The 10421-nt window shown below is 50.8% G+C and overlaps 1 protein-coding gene across 2 annotated transcripts in view; it reads right to left on the bottom strand.

The window, feature by feature from the left end:
* Nucleotides 1-900: 900 nt before the first annotated feature.
* LOC119971414 (probable D-lactate dehydrogenase, mitochondrial) overlaps nucleotides 901-10421 on the bottom strand; it is a 78753-nt gene continuing 69232 nt past the window's right edge. For both annotated transcript variants that reach the window (XM_038806900.1, XM_038806902.1), the window contains exon 11: nucleotides 901-1561. In XM_038806900.1, the coding sequence (XP_038662828.1) occupies nucleotides 1396-1561 (166 nt within the window). In that variant the 3' untranslated portion in view covers nucleotides 901-1395. The remainder of the gene's footprint in view (nucleotides 1562-10421) is intronic.

The raw sequence follows: 10421 nt of genomic DNA, 5'->3' as shown, positions 1-10421 counted from the left end.
ACTCAAACTCCAGTTATAAATGCTCCTGTCCAGTCCAATAGTCCAATCCTCAATCCTCTTCCTGACATGGTAGTGCTTGAACCCATGCTGTACTCTTATCTGTCTCTTGATTTTTTAGGAATTCTGGTTGCATTTCAGAACAAAAGCTTTTCTATGAGATGGGAGGGAAGGAAGGTGGAACTCAACTTGGCCAAGATGTTCTTTAAAGGGAGAGTGTTCCCGGAGTAATATTCTTCCCCATGATAGGGTCTGATGGTTCCTATTTGCATTTGGACGCTGCAATTTCACCAAAGAAATAAGAAAGACACTGCACTGGAGATAACAGTTTTCTTAGTCACATTTATCACAATATAATCATTACGTGACACACATAATACATCCTCCTCACTGAAGGAAATTTTAAATTTAAAAAAATTAAATAGTAACATCTGAGGATAAAAACATCATGATTCATTTCATCTTTTTGTAAAATGTTCAATGGATTCTACAAATGTGAGGTAATGCATTTTGGAAGGCCTAATACAGGGAGGGAATATACAGTGAATAGTAGAACCCTCAAGAGTATTGACAGTCAGGGTGATCTAAGTGTACAGGTCCACAGGTCACTGAAAGGGGCAACGCAGGTGCAGAAGGTAGTCAAGAAGGCATACGGCTTGCTTGCCTTCATTGGCCGGGGCATTGAGTATAAAAATTATCAAGTCATGTTGCAGCTGTATAGAACCTGAGTTAGGCCACACTTGGCGTATAGTGTTCAATTCTGGTCACCAGAATTCTGGTGCGAGGGGCAAGGTTTAGAGGAGATGTACGAGGTAAGTTTTTTTACACAGAGGGTAGTGGGTGTCTGGAACTCGCTGCCGGAGGAGCTGATGGAAGCAGGGACAATAGTGACGTTTAAGGGGCATCTTGACAAATACATGAATAGGATGGGAATAGAGGGATTCGGACCCCGGAAGTGTAAAAGATTTTAGTTTAGACGGGCAGGATGGTCGACAGAGGCTTGGAGGGCCGAAGGGCCTGTTCCTGTGCTGTACTTTACTTTGTTCATTTTCAAGTGCTCCTTGCTATTTTATGATTCATGTGTATTTTATAATTTTATCCAACAAGCCTACCATTTGTAAGGAGTCAGATAATTTTCAGCAAATCAATTGATAAATTACTTAAGTTAAAACTGGTGTAACCTTTATCTGTCATGCACATGTGTTTTCTTTCAAATCTAATGTCCAGTACATTCTTGATGTGTAACACTACCTTGTAAAACTTCCTCACGTATTTCCTTTCAAAGGAGATTTTAAACTTCAGTTCATTGTTCCCAATGACATACGCATACTTGCAAATTATAGGGAAGTGGAGATCTTTGGACAGAAAAAGGGGCATGCATACCCTCACTCGAGTGCTCTACACCACTTTGCCAGGATTCATGATGTCTTTCGGGTCTAACGCAGCCTTAATTTCCCTCATTACTTGCATGCCGACAGCACCAATTTCTTCAGTCAGGAGATGTCGCTTACCCACGCCTATGCCGTGTTCCCCAGTACAGGTACCGTGCATGGCCAGAGCTCTTCTGTGGGAGAAAGAAGGGGAAGAGTCCAATTAGCCAGCTAACCTATTACAGTACAGTATTTCCCCATTCTGTCTGGTGCTGCAGCTTAAGTAGCTTAAGGGTAAAGCATTAACTTTCACACAAATCTATTTGAATCTTTAGTAAGGCAACTTTGTCAGTTCCCAACAGACCCATGGACTGAGAAACAGGGGACAAATCAACAACGTATCAAGATTTCTTACCAAACAGTGGATTGGCTACACACTGTTCCCATCCTTCCAACTGGCATAGCAATGCATAAGACTCACAAGAGCATTTGTTTAGAAGTCTCTAAAAAATACCTCCACATCTCATTTTGCTTAGATTGCTGGATTCTGAAAAATATTCTCTACTATTTAGGTCCAAAGTAGGTTCTCTTTCACAACCAGACCAGGTGAGCTTTGACAACAAGTTGCAATGAAGCTGGCTGTATGAGGCCCCTCCCCACCAGAGGAATGGTGCTAAACACACCTACCAATTATTTTTCTGACAAAGTGTCAGAATATCTGGGAAGATTACCATACTCTGTTCCTGGGGGAAACATGCCTCTTTTCAGACAGAACCTGACACTTTGCCATTTTTTCAAAATATTCCGCCTTATGACTCTCTAATCTGGAGATGCATTGTGACTCGTGCATTGTGCAGCTTCAGTCTCAAAGTTATATTTTCCTTGGTTTGGCAGAGTTCAATGTTGGTATTTTTCAGTGCCCTGCCAAGACTGGACACGTTAATTGTCACCAGTCCCAGACCAGATTTCCTTTAGTTTCGGCCCAACAAGTTGGTTCAACATATTTGACACTCTGTTTCTTCCTTCCAATGCGTCCTTGGATATGTATCCTTGCCAGTTGGCAGTGTCTTTAGAGAGCTTGATCAGTGTGTCTGTGTTTGCAGACAAAAGCCAGGGCAATTCTGCAATGGCATTTCTTCTCACATCCAATGCATCAGAACTGTGGCTCTATCTTCTCAATGCTCCTCACATCATGCTGTGGAGAACTTTTCCAAGAACTGAAGTTCCTACCTGCGCATACAGCGGTGGCACTCACTTCTCAATGCTGGGAGCAATAGAGAGGACAGAACGATCTGCTCCTCTGAACATGTTCTAGCTTATATAGCGAGAAAGGCAGAGCAAGTGTAGGGATGGATAATACTGAGGCTGCTTAGGGCCCAGAGCATCTGCTAATCAATAGGCCACAATCTCCTTGTTTTGCCAACAAGTGGTGTGGTGATTTGTGGTGATTGTCCCTTTAAGGGCAACACAGCAGAGTAAGGGTCACCAGGCTTGGGTAACCAACTGAGTTGGAGAGTAGGTAATCACCCCAGGGAGTGGCTTCTGTGATGTACCATCAATTGAACGCGAGACGAGTTGCTGTACAAAAGTATGGCTTTAATCAGCTAGATGTTAGCCCTGCGGTCAATTACAGTATATGGACGACCGCCGGGAGTACTGGGTATTTATACCCCGCCCTGGAGGCGGGGTTAACTCAGCCTCTCGACCAATCGGGGAGCCGTCACGTGACTGGTCTCAACCAATCGGTCGAGAGGCACATGATTGACCAGGGCCAATGGTAAGCCGGTGTTCTGCATCAATGGCAGGCAGCTATGCTAATCATACCACCACATTCACCCCTTGCGGAGAAAGAAGCTGGGGGGGGGGGGGGGGGGGGGGTCAACGAGAGCTGGGGGGGGGGGGGGGGAGAACTGGTAGTATAAGTAGTAGTGGGAGAAGGAAAAAAAAAAGTATCCTTGGCTTCCCACTGGCCCAGACATTTAACAACAGTACATACTGTCCATACAAGGTCCATGGTGGTGTTGAAAGTTAAATGGACTCGATCAGCCTTTTCGTTGCCCGTGACGTCCTGGCAGACGGCCACAGTGGAGTTGGTGACGTTGGTTCAGCCGATGGTGGTGGTTCCGCTGATGTCCTGGACTCCGGGGGCGATGGTCTTGAACTGTCTCCATAACCCAGGCTGGTGATGGAGACGCGATGGTTGGGGGAGGGGTGGCCTGGGTGGGGCGCTGGGGGAAAAAGAACAGGGAGGGGGTCTGTGGTGAAGGGGGGGAGGGCCGCACGCCGGCGGGTGCCAGGTCCCGGAGGGAGACCGTGTCCTGCCGACCGTCGGGGTACTCCACGTACGCATACTGCCGGTTAGCGTGGAGTAACTGGACTTGTTCCACCAACGGGTCGGACTTGTGCACCCGCACATGCTTCCGGAGCAAGATGGGTCCGGGGGCGGCCAGCCACGTCGGGAGAGGGGATCCGGAGGACGACTTCCTGGGGAAAACAAGAAGACGTTCATGAGGTGTCTGATTTGTTGTGGTACAGAGGAGTGAGCGGATAGAATGTAGGGCATCGGGGATAACCTCTTGCCATCGGGAGATCTCTGGACCGGAGGGCCAGTAGTATGGTCTTTCAGATGGTACCATTCTCCCGCTCGACCTGTCCGTTACCCCGAGGGTTATAGCTGGTCGTCCTGCTAGAGGCAATGCCCCTGTTGAGCAGGAATTGACGCAGCTCGTCGCTCATAAATGAGGACCCCCGATCGCTATGTTTGTACGCGGGGTAGCCGAACAGGGAGAAGATGGAGAGGAGGGCCTTAATGACGGTCGATGTGGTCATGTCGGGGCAGGGAATGGCGAAGGGGAAGCGGGAGTATTCATCGATTACCGTCAGGAAGTAAATGTTGCGGTTGCTAGAGGGAAGGGGCCCCTTGAAGTCAATGCTGAGACGTTCGAAGGGGCGGGATGCTTTGATCAGATGTGCACGCTCGGGGCGGTAGAAGTGCGATTTGCACTCTGCGCAGATGTGGCAGTCACGGGTTACTGTCCTGACTTCCTCGATGGAGAAGGGCAGGTTGCGGGCCTTTATGAAATGGTAGAAACGGGTCACCCCTGGATGGCAGAGGTCCGCGTGGAGGGAGCAGAGGCGGTCTATCTGCGCGCTGGCGCAGGTACCGCGAGGCAGGGCATCAGGAGGCTCATTGAGCTTCCCAGGACGATACAAGATATCGTAGTTGTACGTGGACAACTCAATCCGCCACCGTAAGATCTTGTCGTTCTTAATCTTGCCCCTCTGTGCATTATCGAACATGAAGGCCACTGACCGTTGGTCTGTGAGGAGGGTAAACTTCCTGCCGGCCAAACAGTGCCTCCAATGTCGCACAGCTTCGACTATGGCCTGGGCTTCCTTTTCCACTGAGGAGTGGCGGAGTTCGGAAGCCTGGAGGGTTCTGGAGAAGAAGGCCACGGGTCTGCCCGCTTGGTTCAGGGTGGCCGCCAGAGCTACTTCTGATGCGTCGCTCTCGACCTGGAAGGGGAGGGACTCGTCGATGGCGCGCATCATGGCCTTTGCGATGTCCGCTTTGATGAGGCTAAAGGCTTGGCAGGCCTCTGACGACAGCGGGAAGGTCGTGGACTGAATGAGGAGATGGGCCTTGTCGGCGTAATTGGGAACCCATTGGGCGTAGTAAGCGAAGAAACCCAGGCAGCGTTTGAGGGATTTGAGGGTATTGGGGAGAGGGAGTTTCATCAGGGGGCGCATGCGTTCAGGGTCGGGGCCTATCACTCCGTTACGCACTACGTAGCCGAGGATGGCTAGACGGTCGGTGCTAAACACGCACTTATCCTTATTGTAAGTTAGGTTAAGGAGTTTTGTGGTTTGGAGGAATTTTCGGAGGTTGGTGTCATGGTCCTGCTGGTCGTGGCCGCAGATGGTGACATTATCGAGGTACGAGAAGGTAGCCCGCAATCCATACTTGTCGACCATTCGGTCCATCTCCCGTTGGAAGACCGAGACCCCATTTGTGACACCAAATGGAACCCTGAGGAAGTGGTAGAGGCGCCCATCAGCCTCGAACGCGGTGTACTTGCGGTCACTCACACGGATGGGGAGCTGATGATAGGCGGACTTGAGGTCCAGGAGAAGACTTTGTATTTCGCAATCTCGTTTACCATGGCGGAAATACCGGGGAGAGGATACGCGTCCAGTTGCGTAAACCGATTGATGGTCTGGCTATAGTCGATGACCATCCGGTTTTTCTCCCCAGTCCGGACCACCAGCACTTGGGCGCGCCAGGGACTGTTGCTGGCCTCGATGACCCCTTCCTTCAGCAACCTCTGGACCTCGGACCTGATGAAGGTCCGGTCCTGGGCGCTGTACCGTCTGCTCCGGGTCGCGACGGGTTTGCAATCGGGGGTGAGATTAGCAAACAAAGACGGGGGGGTCCACTTTGAGGGACGCGAGGCTGCAGACAGTGAGGGGGGGTATAGGGCCGCCGAATTGGAAGGTCAAGCTCTGCAGGTTGCACTGGAAGTCCAGTCCTAGGAGTGCCAGTGCGCAAAGGTCGGGGAGGACAAGGAGTTTATAATGTTTAAAAACCTTCCCTTGGACCGTGAGGTCCGCGATGCAGCACCCGGTGATGCGGACGGAGTGCGAACCTGAGGCTAACCCGATTTTGTGTTTTACAGGGTGGACAGGGAGCGCGCAGCGTCTTACCGTGTCAGGGTGTACGAAGCTTCCCGTGCTCCCGGAGTCCAGCAGGCAGCCCGCCTCGTGGCCGTTGAGGTGGATTAGCGTTGTCGTTTTGGCGAGCGTGCGTGGACGTGACTGGTCGAGTTGAATGGCCGCGAGCCGTGGAGAAGATCCATTGTCGTAGTCGTCGTCGGCCGAGTAGGTGCTGGCAGGACCTTGTGTGCCAGTCCAGGATGGCGGTGCCCAGGATCCGCACATGGAGTCGGGGCCCCAAGATGGCGGCGCCCAGGACCCGCACGTGGAGTCGGGGCCCCAAGATGGCGGCGCCCAGGACCCGCACGTGGCGTCCGGGGCCCAAGATGGCGGCGCCCGTGGGACCCTCGTGGTTGCTGGGGGCGGGGATAGCTGTGCCAGCGGGCCAATCGGAGCGGCTGAGAGCGGGGGCAGAGAGGCACGCAGGCCGGGCGCAGGGGCCCGGGGGTAGAGATTGGCGCGGTGCGCTGGAAGGGCTTGGAGGAGGAGGAGAGGCGCCCGGGGGGGGGGGGGGGGGGGGGGGGGGGGGGAGTGGCGCGGTGCGCTGGAAGGGCCCGGAAAGGCCCGGAGGGGGGGATCCCCGGTCGCTGCGCAGCACAGCAGCGACCGATTTGGCCTGATAGACCGATGATAAATGGCCCGTCTTCCCACAACTCTTACAAAGGGCGGAGCGGGCCGGGCAGCGCGGGCGAGGGTGTTTGGCGAACCCACGGAAGTAGCAGCGGGGCCCCACGGACTTGTCGGGGCGTCCCGCGGCATAGGCCTGAGGGGGGTCGGGAGCGGCGGATGGCAGTGGGGAAGCGTGCCAGGAGGCACAGGGCGTTGCAGCATGGCTGGGGACATAGGCGCGGGCGTTTAAGTCGGCGACCTCCAGGGAGGTGGAGAGAGTCCGTTCCTCAGTTAGGCTGAGGTCGTCTTTTTCCAGCATCCGCTGGCGGATAGCGGCAGACTGCATCCCAGCCACGTAAGCATCTCTAATCAAAAGTTCCATGTGCTCAGTGGCTGAAACTTGGAGGCAGGTGCAATTCCTCCCCAGGACAGCGAGGGCCTGGTAAAAATCGTCTAAGGACTCACCGGGGAGCTGTTGTCTGGTAGCCAGCAGATGTCGGGCGAACACTCGGTTTACCGGCTTAAGAAACGGTCCTTTCAGCTTATCCATGGCCGCGCCGTAATCTTTTTCTTCCCCTATCATCGCGTAGGCCGCCATGCCCATGCTGGAATGGAGAATATGAAGCTTCTGTGCCATGGTGGGGGGGCTGCTTGCGGACGCCAGGTAACCATCGAAACACGCCAGCCAATGTTTGAAGATTTCCGATGCGTTCTGAGTTTGCGGGCTGATGCGGAGGCATTCGGGGTTGATCCGGAGCTCCATCTTCAAAATTCTAGCTGATTAAATTGATGTACCATCAATTGAACGCGAGACGAGTTGCTGTACAAAAGTATGGCTTTAATCAGCTAGATGTTAGCCCTGCGGTCGATTACAGTATATGGACGACCGCCGGGAGTACTGGGTATTTATACCCCGCCCTGGAGGCGGGGTTAACTCAGCCTCTCGACCAATCGGGGAGCCGTCACATGACTGGTCTCAACCAATCGGTCGAGAGGCACATGATCGACCAGGGCCAATGGTAAGCCGGTGTTCTGCACCAATGGCAGGCAGCTATGCTAATCATACCCCCACATTCTGCTCCTAGGCAGGAGATACGTAGGGGAATAGGTGCAGCCATATGGCTGTTGTACTGCTGTATAATTCTTCTTATTAATAAATCCCTCTGCAGGGCAGCACGGTGGCACAGTGGGTAGCCCTGCTGCCTCACGGCGCCGATCCCGGCTCTGGGTCACTGTCTGTGTGGAGTTTGCACCTTCTCCCCGTGTTTGCATGGGGTTCGCCCCCACAACCCAAAAATGTGCAAGCTAAGTGAATTGGCCACGCTAAATTGTCCCCTAATTGGAAAAATGAATTGGATACTCTAAATAAAAAAATCCCTCTGCGTTTCTGATGAAGTTTGTGAAAGTGCATCATTACATGTGGTCACTCCCCTGTCACACGCTAATATATATCAAATGGATGGCACAGTGGCAAGCACTGCTGCCTAAGGTGCTGAGAACCCAGGTTGGATCCCGGCCCTGGGTCTCTGTCTGTGTGGAGTTTGCACATTCTCCCCGTGTATGCATGGGTTTCATCCCACAGCCCAAAGATGTGCATGGAAGGTGGTTTGGCCACGCTAAATTACCCCTGAAATGGAAAAAAATTAGGTACACTAAATTTATGAAAAAAAACTAATAACTATCAAAGCACACAGATTTCGGGAATTGGCAAACCTGGGCACCTCTACAGCCAATATGCACATTTCATATTGTAAGCGTCTTGGGGGAAAGTCAAACTGAAATTGCATGTAGCAGAGCCCAACAATCTGCATCATTGGCATTGTATAAGTCTTTTCATCCCAGCTCCAAGCAGCTGAAGCACAGATCATCTTGTGAAATTCAACCTATGATTATTTGGGATTATTTTTACAAACCATTACTTTCCGCCACTGTGTCCATTGCTGAACTGGAGTAATCCACTTCAACACTGAGATCACAGTTCAACAGATCATAACACACTTTGGAAAATGCAATTTTGTTCTCTTGAGGGGAATCAAGTACTGCAACATCAGAGACAAGGTGACTTATTGTGTACTGTTGCACGTTTTACTATGGGCGTAAAACGCGTTTATTGGAGTGTATTAACACGCCTCCGAGTTCGACGTGTGCTTAACACTACTAGGCTCTGTTCTATGTAATTATTTAGCTCTGGAGTCGCCAGTTGCCGTATAGGCAACGTCACAAGTATTCCAAGGTCAAGTTCAAAGTAATAAAGACGATACACCGATTAGTAAAGTTCAAACGATCAATATTTATTATACAGTTATAATAAATACTCATGCGCACACTAAGAGACTAAGCTATAACTAAACTTAAGTGAACAGAATACTTATCTAACAGGAACAGGCAAGGTCAGAGAACGAGGCCTTCGTCCTGGTTTTGTCTGCAGCCTTCAGCAAGCGTTCTGGTACTTGGGAGTCTAGTGGGCTTGGATCGCGTAGCGAGCGTTGAACTTACGGTTTCGGCGGCTGGTGCTCAACGGCTGGAGTCAGGATGCAAGATGTCAGTCAGAGCCGGAGCACGGGTTTAACAGACCGGGGCTCTGTGGGGGATTTGCTTTTATACCCCTCTCTCATGTCCTTGCCCCCTTCTAGGCGGGCTCTACCTTTCGGTACCGATTGGAACGTTTCCAAACGGCTACCTTCGAAATCCTCCAATGCGGGGCTTTCCTCGATGTTGGGGGGTGGTTTCGATATTTGTTACTCTGGTGCCATCCTGTCTGCTCCACCAATTAAGTGCTACATTGAGATGGAAATGTTGCCATTGTGTGTGTGCCTGGATCTGGGCCGCCTCATCAGGATGTTAAGCGCTTTGCCATTAACACCTTTGGCTTGGAGATCTGCACCTGGCCAGAAAAATGGTTTGCTGCTTGCAAAATGCTAATTAGTTGAGAGCAGGCTGTCTGTTCTCACTAAACAGGCTTTCCCTGCAGTCATCCATTTTAGTTTGGCTCAGTGTCCATTTTGCGTGGCCAGCATGGCTACAGTACCGACTCAATCTTCTTTCAGCATCCACTAAGAGAATCTGATTGGATCCTCTCCTTTGATGGAGGGGACTATTACTATGATATCGGGCTCTACATTAACAGAGACGATCCGAGCAGACATGCTAGTTTTGACATCAATGAAACAGAGATTTCTAAGCAGGGTTGAAATGATGAAAACAAATTATTTGCGAATGTGCAACTCCCATTTTAGGAGGTTGGACTAAGGATGAGGTCAGGAAAGTGCTTCCAGTGGCACCTTGAGTGTGAGCGGTTGAGTAAAATCCATAAATGGGCCCAACAGTGGCAGATAAAATTCAATAAGTAAATTAATGGCATTGAAAAGTTAGAAGGGCCGATGATCATTCTATATACTCCAACCATTAGATTTGGGGTGTTAATCGAATCGGTGCAAATTGTGAAATCACAGGTTCATCAATAAACAAAGCAAAGAGAGTTATTGCTAAATAAATAGAATATAAACAGTGCTCTAATCACCTTAAGTGCTGTGTCCTGTTTTAGATAGCGTATAGAACCAGGATGCTGGTCCAGAGTATCACAATACTCCGAAAACCTTGCACTCTTCCAGCGCTAGCCTCTAGTTGTCTCTGATTGTCTTTGCCCCACCTGCTATGCCTTTAATTGTCTAGGCCCTAAGCTCTGAAATTCCCTCTCTAAATATCTCTGCATTCCACCTCTCCTACCTCCTT

This window comes from Scyliorhinus canicula, chromosome 9, assembly GCF_902713615.1.
Source record: "Scyliorhinus canicula chromosome 9, sScyCan1.1, whole genome shotgun sequence".
Taxonomy (NCBI): domain Eukaryota; kingdom Metazoa; phylum Chordata; class Chondrichthyes; order Carcharhiniformes; family Scyliorhinidae; genus Scyliorhinus; species Scyliorhinus canicula.
The sequence above is the reverse complement of the archived record's forward strand: the minus strand, read 5'-3'. Positions and strand labels throughout refer to the sequence as shown.